General features: G+C 36.2%; 1 protein-coding gene across 7 annotated transcripts; it reads left to right on the top strand.

The window, feature by feature from the left end:
* Positions 1 to 250: 250 nt before the first annotated feature.
* On the top strand, positions 251 to 24737 carry LOC105268082 (uncharacterized). 7 transcript variants are annotated; one of them, XM_011307355.1, is made up of 14 exons: positions 251 to 558; positions 3718 to 3831; positions 9203 to 10814; positions 10951 to 11116; positions 11425 to 11622; positions 20814 to 20937; positions 21073 to 21201; positions 21410 to 21433; positions 21547 to 21744; positions 21818 to 21940; positions 22072 to 22145; positions 22526 to 22541; positions 23103 to 23111; positions 23357 to 23449. In XM_011307355.1, exons 2-14 carry the CDS (start codon positions 3748 to 3750, stop codon positions 23363 to 23365), a joined length of 2766 nt encoding a protein of 921 aa, XP_011305657.1. In that variant the 5' UTR covers positions 251 to 558; positions 3718 to 3747; the 3' UTR covers positions 23366 to 23449. The 7 variants fall into 7 exon arrangements, with proteins under 7 accessions (XP_011305657.1, XP_011305652.1, XP_011305658.1 ...); XM_011307350.1 differs by lacking the exon at positions 22526 to 22541 and having other exon boundaries at positions 23357 to 24737; XM_011307356.1 differs by lacking the exon at positions 23103 to 23111.
* Positions 24738 to 24841: the final 104 nt, after the last annotated feature.

The following is a 24841-nucleotide window of genomic DNA, read 5'->3' on the forward strand; positions in this document are numbered from 1 at the left end:
TTTGAAAAATATTTTATGCTCTTTGATTTGGTTACAATTTTGTAAAGTTATACGAATTATTAAAAAAATCCGAATGTATGAAAGGATCCCGGGATTTAAAAGAAATTAATCGCATATAAAAAGGCGGGAAAACTTGAAAACCTGAAGTTATCGCGTAATGCGGCAACTTCAGAGCCCTCAATCCCCCACCAAAAAATACTCGGGACGTGACGTCACGACGCATGTTCATTGCTATTGAACATTACCCGAATGACAGGTGGTGCACTTCTTCACCGTACGTGAAACCAAACAGTCAGTGCGTTAAAACTCAATGGTAAAACTTCAATCGGTCTATTATTAAATTCCAATCGAAACACCACGAGAGACTCGCGATAATTGAATAAATTGTCCAAACATTTAATCATCGAGTTGATCAGCTGATGAGAGAGATTTAATAGTGTAATAAGTGTTGTGTGCCATGCTTGCACTTGATGTGAGCCCTTTATAGTTGTCTCCAAGGATTTATAATGTCTGGATCGAAAACACTCGTTGTGCCCGAAAAATCTAGCTTTGTAAGAGGTGAGTTATTTTGTTTTCATATCGACTACGAATTATTGTTGTTTTTTTATTTATCCTCGGATTTTGTCAAGATAATTCTCCATACATTGTGGTTATGACTCGAACACGCATTCAGGAATTTTATTATACATTTTATTATCCATAATTGTTATCGGAGTTAGCACCATTAAAAATTTAATTTAATTTAATTTGCGAGGGAATGAGATAAAATGGAGCAATCGGGTTTATGTCTATATTTGATATTTTTTTTGTTGTGAATGAAAGGAAAAACCAAACGATGGCCAGAAAATAGATCTTTCATTTGTATTTTAAAATGACAATTCAGAAAATAATTCCAGAGCTGAGAAAACGAGATGGGGTGATTGACGTTTTCGGTAATGATCGATTTATCGAGAGAATTATCGATCTACTGTGAAAATGTTACAGGACTTTGTGTTTGCTGATTAAATTTCCAGGAAAACATGTCTTGTCGTATTTTCTCTTAGGATCAATAATTTGGGAGATGCAAAGAGCGAAAGGAGTAAAATTCGATACATCTCGATCTTGATAATTTTATTTCACTGGGGCTCAATTATTTTGAATAGTTCATTGCGTTATTTTTAATAATTTTTCATTATCATTGTTTTGTTTAATTTGACAGTGTATTTGTGTTCGTGGGAATTGTCAAGTGAACGTCGTGGAAAGTATTTCTCGTGAGTAAACTGAGAATTGTAATTGTTTAATGAGACAATTCTCTGAGGAAGTGGTAAAATACTGAATATTTTATTTTGACAGAATAAATTTTCACCATTTCCCTACTGAATTAGTCATGAATTTGTCTGGTGCAGTGGATTATTACGGAATGGAGGTGATGGAAAATGGGAAAATTTTTCGGAAAATGGGTGTCAGGGTATCTAGAGTGTGCATGCGCACCAGGAGTTCAAGTAATCCATAACAAGACGACTCAACACTTGATTACACGACCAAATTTTTTACCTATCCCTCTTCTTTTTTTTCTTACAAAACTTTCTACTGTCCTGTGTTTACAAAGTAGCCTATCTGAAGTATTAGTCACGCATGTCTCACGCTCAATTCATAATTACGTGTTCCTCACGTTTTTATAGCACTTTCATCGTTCGCCTGAGATTTTCATCTTGACTTGATAATAGTCAAGTTGGTAAAAGGTCATTATCTCGCTAACGAGTGAATTTATGAGGAACTTTATTGGACGTTTTTTGTGCGCAAATAAATTTCCGGTAAAAAATGTCATATGATATTTCCTGCTAGAACCAATTGTTAATGAGATAATTGCGGAATTAAACAGAATTTTTGTTTACGATATTCATCGATACTCCAGGATTACCGTTTTGATAAAGGAGCGATTATCTCACTATAGAGTGGATTCACAAGAAACTTTATAGGACCTTTTTGGTTCAGAATTCAATTTCTAAGAAAAAATGTCGTATGACATTTCTTTCTATAATTACTCATTAACGATATAATTGCAGAATTAGCAAATGGTAGGATATTTCCTCGTTTTTCGTTGGGAATTTCATTATTCCTGTGATTAACTTTCTCAATTAACTCGATTACCATAATTTCTCTTTAATTGACTACATTAATGATCTCGATTGCATTTCGTGCACAATTCACTGCTCGTTCATTGAGAATTTACTCTAGAATGGATTTTCCTGGTTTACAGCTGAGAAGGCATTCGTGAAAGATTCAGTTTATTCATTTTTTGACATTAAATTCAGAAGAATGCAATCACAAACGGGTTTCTCTAGTATTATGGGCAGCGTGGGCTGTCTCCAAGTCACAATAAATTATCTGGAATCACCAGTGGAACCCTGTAAGACCCTTGAAAAAATAAACTCCCATCATTCAGTAATTTTCCTTCTGAAAATAGACTTGGGAGGTAAAATTAATCTACAGTTTCGAGGGCGACTGGAACTCTAAGGGTTCAATCGATTTTTTCCCCAGTTCTGTTCCATTTCTTTGGCCTCCCGGGAACGATGAGCCACTCCTCAAATTTCATCCTCATTAATCCTAAATGAATATTCACCATTTTACACTCGAATCCACTAATCGAAAAAATTTGAACCCGATTATTTTGGAAATATCTCTCAATTCGTGGTAGCTAGAGGAAAAAGTTGGGGGACTTTTTTGTAGAGAATTAATTTTCCCGTAAAAAGTTGAGAGTAATTTTTTTCGGTCAGATCAACGGCTTTCAAGATATTCGCGAGAGAGTGACATGCATGTCTAGTACGCAGTAGAATTTTGTTTAAAAAATAAACGAAAATGTAGAATTTGTTATTCATTATGCATTTCACGTTCAAGCCACGAATACCGCAAAATGTAACTCGTGTAAATGCTGGAGCTCATTATCAAGGACTTCTAGACCATAGCCAGGAAGTAAAAGTTACAAACCTGAGGAATAGGTTGAAGTGAAGTTGACTTTTACTTCATCTTCCCACAAAATGAACTCAAGGACCGTGTGAGATCGTTTTTCCGGGAATTGTGGAAATCATGTAAATACCTGGAATAATGAACAATTGTTCAATTTTCTGTAGCTCACCGCCGATGAATATGAAAACTAGAAATTCTTCCATGAATTTCCATTTTTACTATCCACAGTAATTTTTATTACTCAGTACTTCGTGGTTCGACGATCAGACATTTATTCCGGCAGAGTTTAACCGAGCGTCATCATTATTCTCGCAATTAACTCTTCCAATGCAGAACGGTATGATTCATTGACCTGATAGCAGTTAATACTGCCCCAATCCTGAATTTTCCATTTTCCTCTCCTGTCACATGATTTTTCGCGAATATCTTAGTATCTATTGGAATTACGAAAAAACCTAAGAGAACCTTTTCCCTAGAAAATTTATTACTCCACAAAAAAGTTCCTCTACACTTTCCTCTAAACCTCCACCCGCATAAGATATTTGCAGAGAAACGTTTTCCAATTGGCTTGACCATCAATTATGACAATCTATTAATTATCGTGTAATTAATTCCACTGACGATTATTTGCTTGCATGGGAAATTGGTTTGTCCTGAAAGGTGATGGGAATTGCATTCTCTTCGTGAAATAATTATTAATCAATTGTAATGGGTTGTCTCCACTCAATCCTGATTTATCATTTGTATTAAAATACATTTTCTGATGACTAGGTGGTGTAGTGGTGAGGTTGTTGGATCTATATGGGGCAATGCGTGTCTCGTAAGGCGGGGGCCGTCTACGCAGCATCGTCGTACAGAATCATGGACAAAACCACCAAAAATAAGGTAATTAATAAAATTAATTACCATCTAAACTCAAAAAACCCAGTCAAAAGTATGCCTTCCAGTTAAAATCCCAATATCTCAAAAACCACTGGGTTAAGAGGATAAGGCCATAGGACCTTTTTTGTAGAGACTTAAATTCGCCACAGAAAAGTCATTTGGCATTTTTCGCTAAAACCTGCGGTTCTGAAGGTTTTCGCGAAAGACCGACGAAAAATATCGGCTCAAAAACTGAAAATCGATTACGAGAGTTTTTTTTTGGTTTTCGTAATTAGTAGAGATAATTATTACATTATGGGATCATTTTTTGGGTCAAAATGCGTGACGAGAAAGTGCGTTGAACCTCTCATCTCGAAACCGCATAACGCAGCTCCTATGGGAGCTATCGATTACACAGTAGGCGTCGAATTTGTTTACTATAGAATAAAATATTTTCCTGGTGAAGACAGTATTTACACTTTCCCTTTCTTGACATTCTTGAGTGACAAAAAATAATGTGGAATTATGGGTGCGTGTCTCACGGTTCGTGGACTCTTGGGAATTTAATTAACGTAATGCCCGGGGATTTTTGTCAATTATTATTACACCGGGGGAAAATAATGTATGAGGATGTCTTCAAGGTTGTGTAAGACCGCAGGAAAACATGATATCACTTCGTGGTTAAAAATTACACTTAAAATTTCAAGTCAATTTTATATTGTTTAACGACAGAGTGACAGGAATTTATTGATAAATTTTTTATTGACGAATCCCTTAATTTTTTTAGTGCAATTGAAAATTTTTAGGTTTTTATGGATAAAATATTCGGGATAATTAATAGGAGTAATTGATTTTTTAATTATAAAATGGGAATAATGGTGTATTGATCAGTCACCTGCGATGGATCGAGAAATCAGTACCAGATTGTTTCTCGAAAGCAGGTCAACCTCGTGGAGAGGCCGTAGCACTTGCCATTTAATACGGAGTAAGTTCAACGTCTCGAAACTAACGCCATCGATAATAATCTCGTTACATCGGAATGAGTTTATCCTCTCGTCTCGATTTTTCAAGTGTTTATGGTACAAGTGTGGTTGCCTCGGGTTGATTAGTAACGGTACGATTAAATGGAAGTCTGTGGGAGTGCCAGGTGATTGTCACAGGGGCACTGATAAAAACGACCCACAAGTACTTGCAAGTGCTTTCCCTTTGTGAACGGAGCACGTGAATTCACTTGTAATGAAACACTTGTATTTAAACCGGAGCGATATTAAAAGAATTTTTTTGGGTCGATTTATCTTTCATCACTGCGGGTGCTGGATATACTCGTTGTGTCCTATTGGAGAAAATTTTATATCTCGCGATAGAATAATAGGAAAAAAAAAAGAAAATATGTCGAATCTGCAGAATTAAAAGGGCTTTCCATTGGAGTTTACCCTGAATTTTTATCACTGCTGGTTCGCCAGATATCCGCTGATAAATATTGCGGGAAAATTGTTGACAATTGTCAATGCTGAATAACCCACAAAAAAATACCAAAAAATGTCCAAAAATTGTTAAAAAATTTCAGTGAGTCTCGAATATCATTGGAATTATCGGGCAATCTCGTGCATATCTCAGTTTAAAATGAGAATGATGTAATCGCGAATTTTCCTTTCGCGCTGAATTGAAAACTAGTCAATAAATCATACTCTTGGAGGAAGACGAATGGGGTAAAAAATACATTTGGTATCCTGTTGGTCACCGATGCGTGCGAGGAATTCACCGATGCGTAAGAGATGTTGTTATTTTCGATATGGAGAATGGTACACACATTGTATTCCATTCTCATCGATATATCCCACACTATTTCATCCCTGAAACCTTATTTTCTACTTTCACGTGGCACACGCGTCATGAACATTTTCTTTGTAGCAGATTCTTCTACTTTGCATGGTATCCTCCATCACTGCACTGGAGAATTATCCCTTTTTAATTCAAACCATAAATTAACAATGACGGAGATTAATTATTCCTTCGGTGATCATGGGGTGGATGATTAGACGAAAAAAAACTGTTTGGATTCAAATCACTCGCGAAATCGTGGATTATTTCCGGAGTGGAGGGAGCTAGCGAAATTTTTCGTAGAAACTTTTTTGTAGCTCTCGATTTTTCCCGTAGAAAAGATTCTGATGAAATTTTCGATTGCAGCCGTCAATCCGGAGATATTCACTCCAGACTGACCGATATTTTTTGTGAGAGATAATTATCCCGTTAATCACTCCCATAAATGAAAATCGAGATCCCGGTAATTTTGAAAAAATTCTGATAACTCGTTTAATGAGAAAAATGATGATAAAAATCTGTCATCGACTGGAGAAATTGTTAATGGAGTCGCAAAGTCCATTGAACTCTCCTGGGACAAGTGATGAATATAAAATAATTATCAGGAATTAATGATTCATGATAATTTGACATTTCGACGAAAATCCCTCGCAAGTGATGAAAAATCCATTGTAAAATGAACTTTAAAGAGCGTGGGACACCCTGAAGTGGAATTATCGTGAGAATGGGATAGAGATTTCTCCGTGAGGAAAGAAAACCCTTTGGAGATTTAATTCCAACTCCCGTTACAGTCCGAGGTACATCGCACTGATAAAATCCGTAAACCCGGGACTAGAGTCCGTTCCACTTCGTGGATCGCCGATTCCTCCTATGATCCTCCACTCGTACGTGTGCCATTTTAAAAATCTTTTGTAATGAACTGTTGCTATTTCCACAGCTGCAATTGCACCTGAGTCCCATGAAATGGAAAATTTCCATTGAATTTTAAATTCATGGAGTATTTTACCCGATAGAATAATCATTGATGATGATTGATTATTAATAATAAATGTAATAATTTATTTTATCCGTGAAGGAATAGCTTGAGGGATTCAATATTTTAAATTGATAATTTATCGGGAAATCGTGGAAATAAAATTGACAGAAATATTTGAATGGTGCGTGAGTACTTGAAATTCTTTGAGAGGATGATCAGCTGATCGCATGCGCAATCATTTCAAGTTCAGGCTCTGAAGGTTCAATGTCCTGCTAGGGCTTCAGGACCCTCGTTATTCTCCATGACTTTACAAATTATTAAAACCGCGATAAGACGCGTTAATAATTGACAGATTTATCACCAGGGAAAATCATATAATTAGGCAATTAATCAAATGACGAGACAATTTTATTTCTCCTCCATCATGATAATTAAATTTTTCACTCAAATCCGCTCCCAATTTTTTATCAATACAATTAATTCCATTTGAATTAATTACATTGAATCCTCAATCGCTCGTGTAATTGAATTCAATTAGTCGATAAATTATCGTTTAGTTTCAATGGAAGAAAAATTTCGAAATGAGACTTTCGGAGGGATGAAGACCCGTAGGACGGATTCGATGATTCATCAGTTGTTAATTTTGTACGAAAATAAGACAAGGGTAACGATTCCTTAGGATTGGTGCACTGAAGACCTTTTCGGTTTGAAATTAGCCCTGCGCAGTTAGAAAAGTGGGTATCGATCACCGGTTTGCGGCGCCGGTCTGACCACGTGAGTCATCTCCGTCGGCCATCCCTTTGCCATCTTCAGGTTGAAATGTCGAAGCATTCCGACAACCAGCGATACCAGAAATAAAAATAATTCACTTCGATAATCAAAAAAATTCAATGACTCTAACAATTATCCCTGAATTTCACGAGTGAATTTGGAGATTTTCGCTAAATAATTATTTAATTCATTGATATTGATTATTACACGATTTAATTGCACTCGATATTTGATTTGTTATAGAATTAATTTTGCGAGAAATCTTTTTGATTTTTGCGATTTTCTCCGCTCCTGTGGATGGTGGAGCAAAAAGGGCCCTTCGCGGTCCCCGGTTTTTAAGGAATTTCTCGGAAACTATTGGTCCCAGCGTTTTAATTCAAACGGCATTGGATTCCTTGGACAATTTACGATTTTTCTATGTGTTTTGAAGAGACATTTGGGGGACGGTTCTCGGGATAAATCGGTGTGAAATGGAAGAAGGGATTTAATTCATTCTTCGGCTAGTGAATTCATCCCTGTGGTTTTTGCTCGTGGAATGGCGTCGCGACGCCGGCGCTTTACGTTCAATCGATCTCCCTCGTTGGGTATTGAGGGTTTTAATTTCACCTAGGGGTTGTCCGGTGTGCGTATCAGAAGGAGCGATGTCACAGGGCGCCGGATCCTCTCGAAAATTAAATCTAAAATAACGATAATCGTTGGAGTAAATCACTCGATAACGAATATCTAGAGGTATTCCGTAATCGGGCGATTATTATCGGGGAGTGACACTCGTCAGGTGATCAAGGGGATGGAGTTGTGACTGATCAGCCACTGGTGACGTCAGAATTCTCGATTTTCACCATAAAACGCAATTAAATTGAAAAAGACAAATTATTTCTGTGGATTCATTTATTGATCATCATCGAAACTCTGGATAGTCATGGATTATCGGTATGGACTTCGGTTTAAAGAGGAAGATGCCGAGGAGAATGAGAAGGATGAGATTTATTATCATTCTTCAGGGGTGAGAGAATTTTGTTAATCAATTCGTTAGAAAGTGTTCCAAAAACGATTATTTGATTTGTATCTCGAGAACCGGTGGATTCAGGGGAAAATGTTAGAGGAATTTTTTGTTGAGAATTTAATTGCCTAGAAAAAAGGTCTTATGACTTGTTCTGCTGGGTGCAGTAGTTGGCGAGATAATTAGACAATTGATAATGAGAATAGAACTGTTTTTAAGGTATTCGTGGATAATTTTTGTTAATTGTTTAATTTATTTAGGAGTGGGTGATTTTTATGGGGTTTTAATTTCATGGGCAATTGAGGAGGAGATTTGAGTGCCAGTTTAGAGTTGTAATTGTCTTTTGGGGGATACGATGACGGAAACCACTGCCATCCCTGTTTTCGAGGAGACACTCAAAATAGAACACCAGTCTGTGGCCAGTCGACAATTTTCACTCTCAGTCGACAGTTTAACGTCTGAGGATTATGGCTTATGAGTTCATTAGTAGAGAAACATTTCTCATTATTTCTAAACTAATAGTTATCAATAATTATGTAATTTATTGTGGCTAAATTATTATCGAAAAGTTATAAATTCCGAGGAATTGATATCGGATTTACACTGGAGTGAGAGTAAAACATTTTAAACATCAATTCCAATTTATAAAAAACATAAATTATAAATCATAAAGAAAAGACTAACTATCAAGATTATTATTGTTATTAGAATCTGGAAGATTCTGAAATTTTCAGCAAAAAATATTATTGCAATCACGGGAGAAAAGTCATTTGAAAATTTTTTTGAGATAAACAAAAAATTTAATTTTTGAATTCCTGATTTTGCAGAGCGACTCGAGGGGCTCCTCGAAGAGGGGTGCACCGCAGACGCGAGGTACGTCGATCTCGTTCGGTTTTCGACGTCGTTCCCGAGGCGATGGTCTAGGAAGTGGTGGTCCAGAGGCGTCACCCCAGCGTTCAAAATCCGTGGGTCCAGAGCAGGTGCGACGTCGTATAATCGACGAGGAGGATCGTCAACTTCGAGTGCAGAGTGCATCATCGGGTCGTTCAACACCACGTCTGGCGCCCCCGAAGAAGGAGCAGACATCAGGCCCATCAGTGCGTACAAATCGTTTTGGTTTTCGCTCACCGCAGGCTAAATTCACTGACAAAGTCAGTGACGTTTGTTCGGGCCACTCAGGGACGCCATTCGGCCATCCCCAGGGTGTTTACCCCCAGGAGAAGGCACGCACTCCCTTCAATCCCGATAAAATCCATGGAAATCCTCGAGCGAGATCTGCTAGCAGTCAGGGAAACAATCCTCCTTACCACCACTCAGTGGTCCAGGAGGGTCGAGGAAGAATGTCCAGCATCCCCGAGCCAGTGTCCAAGTACACCCTGCACACGAGCCACCTGCCACAGCCTCAATACGCTGTCAGGGTGATAGAGTCAAACCCTAAAATAGCAAAAACAGCTGTCAATCAGAGTAGAAAGGTCTCGACAGTGTCCAAGGGCTCTGCTGGCTCTCATTCAGGATCTGGAACAGAGGACTCAGGTCTGGGTTCTCAGCCCGGTTACCTGGTTGATAATCCTGGGGAATTTGAGGCCCCTGGGAGACGTGGGGGTGTGGCAAGACCCCGAAACCTCAGGATGGTGGTCAGTGGCAAAAGCTTTGACGTGAGAGAGGTCGAGGATGGTAGCACTGTCACCGAAATTTCAGTCATTCCACTCGCAAAAGGTTTCACTGGCACCCTAGGATCTGGCATCGTCAGGGAGAGGACTGTCCAGTACCAGCGGGTCATCAATAAGGATAACAGATATACGGAGTCGACTACATCTATGTCGACAACCTCCTCGGAGGGCTACGACGAGGGCCTCGGTGAGGAGAAGGTGTACAAGGATCGTTCGAGGTCTGAGAAAGTTCCGTCAATAAAATCGGACTTCAGTCCTCTGAGCTCTGATGATCCTGAGTATGGGCATGGAGAGGCTATGGCTGACGAGTACTCATTGAGCTCGATTGACGAGTACAGGACGACACAGGTACTCAGGGATCCTCTGACCACGAGCCAGGACGCCATGAAGAGCATATCAAATGCTGCGAGGAGTGGGACTCTACCCAAGAGTACTTTGAGATCAGTACTACTGACTATCGAGGACACTGCGTTTGCTGCTGCTGCTGCTACCTCGACAACTCTCATCGACGAGACATCGCCGGTCGACAGTCTTGTGGAGAGTCTCACAGCCTCCATCACGCAGTCTGATAAAACGTCGAAGAGGGAGAGAATCGTGGAGAAAGGTCTCGAGGATGACTCACCTGGGACACCCACCAATGCATCCAACTCGTTGAGCCTCTCTGAGGGCAGGGAGTACTTCGATGATGAGATTGCTGATCAACCGGGACTCGTTTTCGATGACAGAGGACAGGGAAAGGCACCTAATCCTGTTGAACCTTCTAAGACACGTACGTGCTTTTATTTTCATTATTTATCCCATTTGCTTATCATTTCGTTATAAATTTAAGCTGGCAGTTGTTGTTGTTGTCAAGATTGTAGATAGATAATTGAAAATTAATCATTATTGTTGATTATTGATTTCAGGGATAACTCATGGGAAAAGTGTTGAGAGCAGTCCAATAAACTGCAGGAGAATCAGCAGAACTGGAAGTGTCAATACTCTCTCCCCATGTGAATCTATAACATCAGACGATCTCATGCTGGATTACGAGTGCAGTGAAGTGAGCTCTTACGACGAGGTTAACAAAAGGTAATTCTCAGTGATTACAAAATATTTTTTAAAATACTGAAAACCAAGGGGCTTGATGCATTGAATTATCGATTTATCGCACAACCGATCGATTCGTTGAGAGAACCTCAACTTTTATCTAGCTGATTAAATTTGCTACAAGACAGGTCATTTGATAGTTTATCTATGTTTTTAATTTTATTTTGTCTATATAACAGTTCCTTAGATAAATCGATAAATTGTGGAGCGTTCAATTGGAGGAATTTCTCTTTGCCAGTCAGTTATTAATTTGTTTAATGAATTTTATTATTTTTGGTGTCTGGATACAGACTGGAGTCGAATCCTGCACTTCACGAGCTAGATGATGCCACAATAATCTCAGAATTGGAGGCACAGGGCGAGCAAGTGATGAGGGAGTGGTCCTCACTCCTGGGAACAGTCGAGCAAAACTCAAACTCCAACTTGGCTAACAACAACGTCAGTATTAACCCCAACAACAACAACAATCCAGCCACAACAGAGTCTGGGTATGTACAATATTCCATAATTATTCTCCATAATTTTTCCAACATTCTTGCTAATTAAAAATTCCACAACAAACGAAAAATCAAAAAACTTCAGTATTTCCTCGACAAGTTACCTAATTATCCAATTATCTCGGTAACGAATGATTCTCCAAAAAAATGTCATACCACATTTTTTCGAGGTAATTAAATTACCGACAGAAAGTCTAATATGAAATTTTCTCCTGGACGACTCGTTAACGAGATAAATCAAAATTTGAGGTCATTCAAAAATTGGGAATTCTTGTAAAATGAAAAAATATGAATTGAATGATTTTTGGTTAGTGAATGATTGAAAAATGATGGATTCTTTTCCTGGTCCTAGTGTAAAATAATTATTGTAGCCTCATAGAGTAATAGTCCAACGTCCTGTCTCCAGTAAATCGCTTGGTGTTGATCCCTGCATTTGTTTTTTCCGCAAAATTTATACACTTGAGTCAAATAGAGTGTACTCTACTCTTAAAGGAGTAGTTCTCAAAATATTGACAGTGTTAAGTGATGTGTCGATGAGTCATGGCCTCAGTCATCAGAGAAAAATCATGTATTCATGGAACACAAGACCCTGGGGGCATGTGGGAGGTCCTCCAGATGCTCTCATGATGAAAATAGAACTACTTCCTAGTTCTTTACTTCCCCAGTTTAAGATTTACCCTCTGCGGTGTGTAAATAAATTCTGGAGTCTATTTACTATTTTTGTGGGAGAAAAAGGCATTTAGCGATAACTGATCGTATGAGAAAACCAATCGACGGGTTTACTTCGTCCAATTACGTAATTATCTCGAGAACCAGCGGTGCTAGGAGAAAATGTCATTTGAATTTTTTGTAGAAAATTGGATTTCCTGAAAAAAAGTTTATTTAACAATTTCTCCTAAACCCCGTCATTACTGGGATAATCGGGGGTTTATGGAGAGTAAGGAGTTCTTTTTTCCGGGGGTTGCAAGTTTTTAAAAGGTTTTTTTTTAAATTTTGGTCTAGTTCAATTTTCATTGGTGATTATTATATCGGCTGATGGTATTGGCACCTGCCTACACTTTCCCACTCACTTTGAAAGGTCTTATGGACTCGTGACTATTATTTTTACTTTTGTATCGAACTATGATGAACACTAGAACGTGACGGAGGATAACTGTAACAGTTGTTGTAGTCGTGCTCGAGTTTTGCAATTGTTTCTCAGGTACATCTGGGATGAATTTAGAATGAATTTATGCCATTTGTTTATACGACTCGGGCTGATTCGTCTCTATGCCCTCGTTTTTACAACGAAACTATTCTGCGTCTCTCATTAATCGCTCGATTATCTCGAGAACGAGAAGGAATAGAAGAAAATATAATTTGAATTTTCTGTAGAGAATTTAATTTCGCGTTGAAAAGTCTAATAACATTTTTCGGTATAATCAACTGTTATCGAAATAATCGATATATTATTCACCACTACATCCCTCACAAATTCACTAACACTCTCAATCTATTTTTCATTGCAATTCAATTTCAATTAAATTCCTAATTACTCCGAATAATTATTTAATCACTAAAATATATATTCCTCCCCCAAATTTCTTTTATACTTTTCAATTTAGAAATTTGGGATTGATAAAAAATTATTTAATCAGCTAAATGAATTTTTTATGAAATTATGTGTTTTTCTTTTAAATTGATTGCGTAGAAAAATATTTTTCAAATACCACAGCATTCTCAGACAAAGTGAAGATTACAAATAATTCCCCCACCTTTTCTGGCAAGCAGTCAGTGGTTGAAGCCGATCGAAACTTTAGTCCCTCCATTCGTATTTTCAGTGTTCTTTCAGTATCCAACTCGTACGTACCTAGCGTACACCAGTATTATACTTCATTCTAGTGTCTGACTCACAACAGTGACTGTGCAATCAATACACATGGTTTTGTGCCTCAGTTATTATCAATTCGTATTTTACCAAAGAAAACCAAATATCCCCCAGGATACTACAATTTTTACATTAATTTCTCCATTTTTTCACGTATAAAATCGAAATTATAGTAATTATCAAAGAAAAGTCGAGGGAATTTATTGTATATAATAAAATTATCCACAATATTATTATATATAATAAAATATTTATATTATTCAGGAGATTTTAGGACGACTACAATTTTAACGTTCATTTTTCCATTTTTGGAATTTTCTTAAATTTCTGATTCATTAACAATTACTGATAATTTATTGGGAATTAAGGGAAATCTTTTGTCGATAACAGGTGAAAAATAGAGATTTGAATAATCTATTCAATTAATTCATCAGGCGATGAATATTAGTGACGAACTCGTGAGCAATTCTGACAAAATCGAAAATTAAGAGTTATTTATATTAATTATTACATAAATAAATCGATATTGGGAATGAATATATTTCCCTAAAATATTCTCTCCATCGGCTGAATCCGTCGAGAAACTTTTAGCTCTTATTATAGTCATTGCCTGGAGGAAATAAATGCTTGAGGGAAATCCTGGAGGAAAAATTCCCTGGAATTTCTGGAATTGCATAATTCATGAATTTTTATTTATTTACTCAATCATCTGCTTTTGTCGCATGCTCCATCCACTCAGCATGGCAATTTCGAGATCATTTATGCAATCGCTTCATTACGATCCTCATTAGCACCTAGAGAAAGTCATTGCTGGATCATTTTTGTGTTGAAGTCGTGAAAAAATTGAAGGGGAGACATTCGTTAATTGCGAAATTGTCTCAGACATTCAGGAAAAAAAAACAGAAATTTTTGAGAATTGAGCAAAATTGTTACTGAATAATTATTAATTATGACTCATTCATTCTTCAATTATTATTCAATAATAGATTGAGTAATAATTGATTTTCAATTTTGTTACATTAATTCTTTTATTTCTGATATTATTTCCTGCAATTTCTCATGACTGAGGAAAATTTCGATTTTCTCAAGTTTCTCAACTTCAATTCTACTTTCACTCCCAGTGCTGTTATTTTGTGATGAATGATCGTTTATTTGAGGGAAATATTAATCATCTAGTTCCACCGAACGAATTCAAATTGTTTTCCATTGATTATATAAAAAGTTTATCCGACATACCGTCAATGTCTCAGTTATGGTCCCTTTTCTTTCGAATTATCAATTTTTACCCCAAGTCTTACCCCAAAGTTTTATGCATTAAAAAATTCTTTATATCACCATGATTTATTAAATGATAAAAATCCTGTGAGGATGGTGGAGCATTAATTAATAAATTATTTATAAATCGTTCAGACATTGCAATAAATAAATACTCAGTGGCAAATTGCTCAACTGTCACATAAAAAATCATGAACTCAATATTTATGGGCAGAAATCCGTGAAATATCGTTTGTCCTGGAAACAATTATTTTAACAATCCAGCGACTTTCGCTATTTATGAATAATCAACGGGATTGGTAGGAACGTATTAACTGGAACATTGACGGTAAAAGATTGAAAAGTGCCTGAGAGTTAGTGTTTTGTGTTCTAGCGAGCTTATAAAACGAGTGAAGCAATTGCAAATTGAAGAGGAGGCTACGGGTGGGGACTACTACCAGCTGACTTATCCTAACTAACGAGCACTAGGTGGCCCTATCCCCCCACATTTCACTCGATTGAAATTATCCCCTAACAAAACTAACACACCTGGTGCACTGGGGACATAACGCCGATGATAAATCACTAAAAACTCCAGAAACTCAATCAAAACAGAATTCATAGGGAATAATCCGGAAGAAAAAATTCACAGAATGAATTTAACGAGAGAATCAGAATTCCCATTGATTGAATTTAATATTGACTATTTTTTTCATCTCAGAAATAATTGTGACAAGAGATTATTTAAAATTTATGGAGAATGAGATAATTACAGAATTCAAGGAATTTATTATTTGAAACCGAAAAAGCAGAGAATAGGTGAAAATTTTTGGAAAATTTACAGGAAGAACAGGGATTGAAGTATTTTATGTGTTTTAGGTTGGAACAAAGTTTTTGGATAATTAGTAGAATTTAATAGTGATGTGATGAAGTTAGAAGTGGGATTTTATGATGCGATGGGGAAAAGGTGAAGGGTTGAGGAATAATTGTGAATCTAAGAGAGATAGCGATATTTTTGATTGAACCTTTTTTGTAGACCGAAACGAGAGCTAGATATAAGGATTTTACAAAAATTTTGTTATCTGTCTCAGGTGTCGAGATATTCCTCAAAATCTTAGGTGCTAGTCCTTTTACTGCTTTGCTGGTGAATTTTTCTTAACTATCGGCGCATCTCGAGAACTATCAATTTTCAGAGAAAATGTGAAAAAACCTTTTCCATCGGGAATTTAATGAGCTGCAAAAAAGTTCTTTATGATTTTTATCTGAGATCGATAGTTATTGAGATATCGGTAGAAATCGGTAAACACGAAAAATTAATCAGCTGATTTTACCATTGCATCGAGATTTTGTCCTTCGACACTAGTATTTTTTCAATTTCATATCGAGAAAAGTTGTCCAAGCACTAGATAAAATAAATAGAATGAAAATAAACGTCGAGTGAGTCAGTGCTTTGATTTAGATCAGGCACTTGGGGAAGAGGTAGAAGAGGTAACGTAATCGCCGGTGAGAAATTGCATGATTGAGGTCTGTAATCTTGATCTTGCATACGGGACTCTCATTTCAAGCGTAGGGAGACCCACAGAGGGAATCATTAACCTAGATGCACTAATTAGCCATTTTTACCCGTAGAAATTACGAAAATTGAACAGAAGAATTTTATTTTTCACAATTAATCTTTCAATATCACAATTAATTATTTTTAATATAACAATATATCATCTACGATACCACCAACTATCAGTTAACAACCGCAAATCATAATTCTTACCACCAATTAACAAATTATCAAATTGTAATTTTAATTACAATATTTTTCAATTTTGTCTGACTCAGACAAAAAATCCATTGTTATTTGTTTATTTATATTGTTAACAAGGGGTTTTACGGAAAAACCTCAGGAGAATTTTTTGTTGGAAATTCAATTCTTCATAAAAAAGTCCTTTAAGGTTTTTTCGTAGTTCCACTAGTTTCCGAGATATTGATGAAATAATGCCGAAAATTGGCGAAAATTCTTCCATTTTCACAGCAAAATTAATTGAAATAATTAAAAATAATTGAAAACTGGTGGTAATTGCTCTTCCTCTGTGCGATCAAGTGGACAAATCCACGTATCCAGTAATAATAATGGCGCTGTGTTGTTCTTAAATATAACAAAAGTAATTTATTTTGTTATCCAGAGTAATTTTGCTAATAACAATTATTTCTTCCATGGTAGTTGTAATGAGAGTTGTTAATGTCATTAGCACATGTACTTGACTTCCTATTTGTGGTAAATTGTAGGTGAAAAATACGTAAAAATGGTAGTCCAACATACATTTGGTAATTATTGGGGATTAATTAATGAATCGTATAAAATCATTGAGTAATCAGAATATATATTTAATGAATATTCGAGGATAATTAGAAATGCAGATTAATGGGGGAGGAAATAGGGGACACTTGGGAACTCATTAAATAGCCAGGTGCAGGGAAATTACTTACAAATACCTGCGGCCAGACAATAAATGGGTTTAGGACTTGCGGTGAAACTCAAAGTGGAATTTTTGCAATCTTCGAGTATAAAAATCGCCATTTTGAAGGATTAGAAAAAAATAAATTGCAGTGAATTTCCCAAGGATTTGTGGAATTGAAAGAATAACAAATAAGCTGTGTAAACAAAATCTAAATTTTAGGGAAATACTTGTGAAAATGTGTCCCTAGGATTTAAAAGGGAAGTGAAACTTGTGGAGGAAAGCAATTTGATAATTGGAGAATTGAAAAATCGGATGATTTAGAATCAGATTGAGACACTAAAGTGACAATTAAAATTAACCAGAAAGTGTGAACAGGATTTTTAGTGTAAAAAATGAAGGAACCGGCAGTGCAGATATCAGGACCCAATAAAGTCCCATCGGCGTCACCAAAAATTCCTTCCACCAATGGGTAAATAACTCCACCATATCTGCATCCACCCTGTAAAATACATTTTAAAATGTAATCTGTCCAGTCCAGATAAAAAATAAACAAGTGGGATATTGTCTTTATTTTTCAAGTTTCTTTAATAATCAATGAGGAAAATTTCCCCACAAAATTTTCCCACAAAATTTTCCCATTAAAATTATTCTCTCCAAACAATTAATAATATTATAATCAATCCTCTCCGCTAAAACTGTTCTGTTTTTTTTCCATATTTTTATTGATCATTTCCATTTCATATAATTATAATTAATGTATCTATCAACAATTATTGTTATGAATAGACACAGATATAACAGTCAGAAAAAACAGAGACATGAGATCAAATAATTAAATCGTTTTCATGCCTTGCATGATCACATTTACCTGAGCATGCAGTACGATTCGTCTCATTGTTCCCCTCACAATTAAAAAGAACAAAAAATAAGAAGGCCAGAGTATTTTCTCGTGTTACTTCGCTTCGCCTAACACCTGTCGTTATTTTCAATCTAGGTCATTTTCCTTCGGTTTCTTTGAGTTTTTCCTTTGCGAATTCACTTTAAATTTGTATTAAAAATGCGATTACCTGCGATATAAAAAAAAACCGTGATTATTTTCAATTATTCGACATGAAAGGGAAAATAATAAATCCAAAGTGAAATGACGATAAAAATATTTAGTTTCACAGTTTTTCTGAGTGGAAATTATGAAGAAAGTCCTTTAATATTTTTAATTCTACTCTTTACTTTTTCGCTAGTGAATTCGATGGTTTTTTTTTTTCGTTTTACTCAACGGCTCGTTACCGAGGGGGTCATCAACCCAGAGGACAATTTCCCCAGGTCTCCAGGTCCTCGTTCTTCCCCAAGTGCCAGATATTTAGTGTGATAACATAAGTAAGACAACGTTATGATTTACGAGTTTATCAGAGCGTCACTAGTTGGCTAGTCGTCCATTTACCTTGTGAGAGGTGGATCCAGGGGATCATCTCCAGTCTTTGAGGAAAATTTCGTAAACAATCATGACAAACTAGTGATTTTCTGATAATTATTGGAGAGGATTTAGAAAACAGATTCCTCTCATAAATAATCTCTCATTAACTTTCTGTCAACCATTGGAAAATCTCCCGTTCACATATAATTTATAAATTATTATTATTTTATAATCATTTATCATTTATCCAGATAGCAATTACGGTGACGATAATATTGTCATTATTTTCTAATTATACAAGTAACTATCCAAATTGCAATTACAATTACAATTCTCATGATAATCAAAATTCCTTTAAACAAATCCTTGAAATTCACCATCGAATATTAATTTCACGGTACCCAGGCAATACTAACTACTTCCCCTGAACCTCAATAGTTTCATGCCTCACCAATCTGTCATTCGGTTCCTCGAAAAAAAAAGTATCTCCACACCTGGAGTCATTGATCCAGAGAATGAACGAGCTCTGTTATATTTACAACACCAAAATGAAAGTTCTAACATGAAATGGTGAGGTGATGTACTAACTCTTATTGTTTTTTATTTTTACCTTTATTTTTGTTTTCTGGGACAAGGACGTTTGGTATCGCGTGTTAGAGTAAGCCAATACCCCTTGGTTGGTATGATAAAGCCTCTGCGGTTCCTATTTTTTATTTTTTATTTTTATTTCTCAGATCAATTACTCATTCTGATAGAAAAATAATTAATACCACCTACCACAACCCACCGAACTCGCCCCACCTGTCCCACCCCCTCTAATTTATTTATCTGAGTCGTTTCGAAATTTTGTTGGGTAGTTTTAATAAAATAGTACTAATAAAGATAAATTTATAAATATTTTAGACTATCGAGATGAATTGACAAACAATTCTTCGGTTTTAAATTAATCAATTTTTCAATCCGCGTAATTTGACGGACAGTTATGAATAATTCTCGTTACAAGTGCAGTAATGTCTTTTTAGAATAAAAAATTTTACTGCACCCCCGCCACTTGGATACCACCAGGTATCGAGCGCGATGAATTTTCCAGCGCTTGCGCCTGGAATTTATCATGAGAGAACCCATCCCCATCGGTTTCGAGGTCTGCAGTACTCCTGAGTATTTTCCTCAGCTCCGAACTGCGTACCTCCCCCACTTGATTAATAAACACTGCATAAACAATTGGTTGATTAATTTCTGGAGGTTGATGAGACCTCAGACGTCTTCACCGGGGGGTAAAATCCAGTGGTAGGATGGGAAAAATTGTGGTCCAGATGAATGGAATTAAATGCTGACTTGATGATTTGACCTTGAACTTTGCCGGTTGTGAAACATGATGATTATTACTGGTTGTGCAGTCTGCGTGGGTTCCGTTTGTGTTAATTGAACCGACGATGTGAGGTGGCCTGCGATAATTTATCTCCGGGTGAATCACCAGGAGTATTTATTCCCGAGATGTGTCAGAGTTGAGTTTGACTGACAGTCGACCTGAGAACTCCGTTGATTCGATTTCCCCGTTGATGTCAAAATGGCAACGACTTCGGAGGTGGCACGGGGTGCCAGGCGAAGAACGATGATACCGAGGGTGAGGGCTGGAGAGGCTCGAGGTGTTGAATCCTCGTGTCCTAGAAGGGGCGAGAGTGGCAGAGACTCAGGGTTGTCCTCTGATAACACCACCCCAACTGGTTCTCCACCCCCCAGGTCCCAGAAAATCGTCGTTCCACCCCTTTCCGTCGTTAATTCTCTCGTTGCAGCACGTAAGGGTGACAATGCTTCAAGGTACCTCATTCCAGCACCCAAATCAATTTTTAAAATTAAATTCATCCTCTTACACTCTCTGAAAATTAATTTCTCGTCAATTCTTCATTCAGAAATCACTCATTTCCCCAAATATCCAAGTAATTAACGACTTCAGGGGAAAATGATGAAAGACTTTTTTGTGCCTCATCAAATTGCCGACAAAAAATATCTTTTCATATTTTTTCGTAAAGTCGATAGGTTTTGAGATTTATCTGTATTTGTATTTGGAAAAACTGGGAAACTCGATTCGTCTCGTTATTCAATTGACAAAAATCGATGTACGACGAGGAAAATTGCTACAAGTTCAAACTGCAATTAACTAATTCCTCTGCAATTGTTATTTTCATTAATTTTTCAGAGTGTCAGCTGCTAGAACATCGAGAATCCTCCGCAGCAGACCAGGAGCTGATTCCCCTCGCTCTCAGGACAGTATGAGGACGAGGCAAATTGCCAGTCCATTCCGACCAGTCTTCACCGGAAATGTGAGTTAAATTAATTTTATCATGCCAATCAACTAACTAATGATTCTGCAAATAATTAAGAACTGAGGAAATGAAATAATCTCGTGAAATGTAATAATTCTATGGGAATAATATCTTTTTTTTTAAATACAAAAGGGTCAATCACCGAGTCTTAGTCTTGACTCGGGCGACGAAGAAAGTCCCAGGCTTGAGAGATGCAATTACCACCAGGACATAGTGTCAATCAAGACAGGTCTCTTAAAGCTCATGCGAGTAGTTCAGGAGGTAATTTACCACATTTCCCCCTCTTCTCCAAGATTAATTACTCATTAACTCAGTCAGTGTCAGTGTTACGTAACAATGTCCATTAATTGTGTCAACCTTCACTCGTTCGTTTATTTAATTATTTATTTTATTGACTCATGTACACGTTTTGTTCTGCTTTGTTTTATTTTCTGGTTGTTCCTCGATTTTTTTCCACCGATTCGTGAAGTCTGGAGAGAAAGATTTGACGAGGGTATGTTATTATTTGTTTCTCCTCTTTATGTTCATTAATTATTGAATTAAGAGATTAATTTGAGTAGAACCGTCGGAGGAGCAGATCAAAATGGTTTGGGCTTTGAATTTCAGGCGGAAACTCTCAATCCATTCACCAATCCTATGGTGAATGGCCTCTTCCCGAACCTGAATGAAGATAGTACGACTGATACGACAGGACTGGGTAATGGTGCTCTTAATGTTGCTGATGAAATGGCAGACTTGAGGAGACAAGTGATTTTTCTTCAGGGACAGCTAGAAGATAAGGACAGGATTATACAACAGCTTCAGGTTGTCACAGTCACGATTGATTTAAGTGTCTCTTTGTTTTGCAATTTCGGTAATTCAATTTGTTTGTTTGTAGGTGCAAGTTGCCAAACAACAGGAACTCATGAACAATTCAGACTCACCGAGCTGTTCCTCGTCGATGAATGGCAATAGTACGCTGTCACGAGATATTTGCAATGCAGCAACGCAGACAGACAAGGTACATTTTCTCTATGTCTTGAAGAATAAATTAATAAATCTAATGGATTTATTTGGAATGATGGATCCTCTTACAAAAATTATTATTTGAAATTCACTGAAAATAATATTCTTTTCACTTTTTTTTTCAAGATTCGACCGATATCAGCAGGACCTTCTCTGCTCCAGTCACTTCCACAGGAAAGCGGCATGGGGCCTCTCGTTAGGTAAGACATTATTTTTTAACTAATGAACAAAGATTAATTTGTTAACGAAGCGTTGGAGTGGAATAATTGAAATTTCAGTTCGATTTAAATGAATTTATCTCAGAAAGTACTGATTTTAGGGGAAAATACCAGGATATATTTTTTGTGGGGAAATTGTTTAACTACAAAAAAGTCCTTTAGCGTTTCCTTCTTGAGTCAATGGTTCTCGAGATAAATCGGGAATTGAGCGGAATCGTCGATTTTATCTATCTCACGTCGCATTTCGCTAGTAAATTGGATTAAGTCATTAAAAATAATTCATAAATTTCATAAAATCTTCATCGAAACATTTTTCTGCTGCCCTGGTGCCTCTCGTCATCTCTGGTAACAATAAAAATCAGCTTCAGGATCGGGAAGGTAGAGTGCGTCAGTCCATGTGACCTTGTAATGGGATATGTACTTTTGTGCGCCTTGAATTTCTTGATTTACGCCCATTTGCTTAATCTCAGAATTACTCCCATTTCAAATCGATAAAATCATAATCTCCAGAGTTTAGAGAATAATTTTGTGAATAAATTCCAGTGGTAGACTGAAAAGAGCAGACGAATTCAAAGCGAATTAGAGTGAACGACTTGTGAATTACAATGCAATTGATTGCAAATAAAAATTGTTTCAACTGTTAATTATCTCAATAATTAATGGATATAAAGGACAATTTTGGAATCGTCTCTTTTTAGCCCTTTGCTGCAGATTTGCATGTAAAAATTCCTATAGATCCTTGAACATTTTGAAAATTGAACTAATAGGAAATATTTATTGTTTTCTGCTTCTGAGATCTGAAAAGAATTTTGAAGACTTTATCAAAGCATGGAGTGATAATTAACTAAACCGATTGATCCACTCAAGATGGAACAATTAATTAATTAATAAAACATAATGGATTTACGATTAAAACATGTTTCATGCTGCGATGTCTAGCCCTGTGGGGTGAGTTTTATTAACTACCAATAAACCTTAAAATCTCACGGATTATTGATTACACGGAAAAATGTCAAGAGACCTTTTTCTTCGAGACTTTAATGACCTACAGAAAAGTTCTCTACCATTTTTTACTCACATTCATAATTTTCGAGATAAATGGATAAATGAGGAAAATGGCAAATTCCACTGGTATCCCTTCACCACTTCCTTATTGAATAGCAAAAAAAATTGTTGAACAATTTGAATTGCAGTTGGAGTGACTCGTGGAGACATCAGAGTGCATCACCACGTTCACCATCTCTGGTGGAGGTCAACAGCAGCAGATGTTCCCGTAAAATAACGGAACGTTCATCAAAATTATTGAAACCCAAACAAGAGTTAATGAGTCGACTGAATGGTGATGTCAAAGTGGAAAATCCAAAATCTTGCATTCCATCGCTTAAAAAATTCCCCACCACTTTTATACCGAGAGCCAATGGCCGATTGCACAATACGTAACGATTGAATTTAATCTCAATTAGTTGATTGCAATTTGATCTGTAAATTTTTGGTCGATTTCTCTCGCTTGATTATCGATGGAGTTGTAGACTATCGATTTATGTGTAAATACCGAAATTTTTTAATTGATTAAATGTTTTAAGGGAAATTAATTTAGTCAATTAATTAATTTACCTTGCAGTATTAGAGTTTATTTTATCGCTGTAAATATAGATTTTTTTTCTTGGTCTATTTGAGTTTTGCGAAAGGAATAGTAAGATTATAGAGTTTGTCATAAATTTAGTTCGTTGGAGCTACGTGCAATGATATTAGCAATGATTTTTTGTTTATTGAATCAGAGGCCTAATGATTTTTTAAATTGCAATTTAATCATGTGTTTTGATGTCACTTGCTAATCGCTTATCTCTTTACTCTACGATTTTACTATTCCAAAATGAGAAATTAATTAATTTCAAAATCAAAGTCATTGGCATTTTCTGTGGATGAAACTTGTAACTAAATGGAACAACAAAGAGATAATCATGTTATTTACTTTTTATGTCTTTTTGTTGCTCCATTCAACTCTTGAAAAAACAAAATGTTGGTTTTTGTACAAGGAAAATAATAATTACGATAGCTGAGAATAGTGAGACTAGTGCAATGCTTAAAATCATGGAAAACAATAAATAAAAGACATGAATGAAGAATAAAAAAATGTGGACGATATTTGTAGAACGGCGAATGCGAGAAATGCTTTGGTACGTGAATTTCTAAAGTGAAGACTATTAAAAGATATTGAAAATATTTTTGGAATTACAGGGTCTAGATGATAATTTTCACTGACATTCTCCTCTAAACCCATTCATTCCAAAGATACTCTCCAATCCTTAAATTCTTTCTGAAAACTAAAAAATCCTTTCACTTAAAAGATTAAATAAAAAAATATTTAAAATTCATTAATGGAATCAGCAAATTATCAAAACCGAACCCAGAATACCCGAATAAAAACCCAGTTATCATGAAATGTATTAAATTAACTCAAAAAACCATCAATTTACTCTCGACGTTGACGTGAAAAATGTAGCTGCGAGCAAATGTCGTTTGACATTTGAGAATTCCCAAAGCATCAAATAAATTTTTCTGCCAAAAAAAGAATAATTCTGTCAAACGAATTATTTATTTTATTCCTCCAATAGCTCGTACAACTGCTCCTCCCCTCCTACTAATGGATCCTCAATGATTAATTAATTATAATCATT

Source organism: Fopius arisanus, unplaced genomic scaffold, assembly GCF_000806365.1.
Source record: "Fopius arisanus strain USDA-PBARC FA_bdor unplaced genomic scaffold, ASM80636v1 scaffold00053, whole genome shotgun sequence".
Lineage (NCBI taxonomy): Eukaryota > Metazoa > Arthropoda > Insecta > Hymenoptera > Braconidae > Fopius > Fopius arisanus.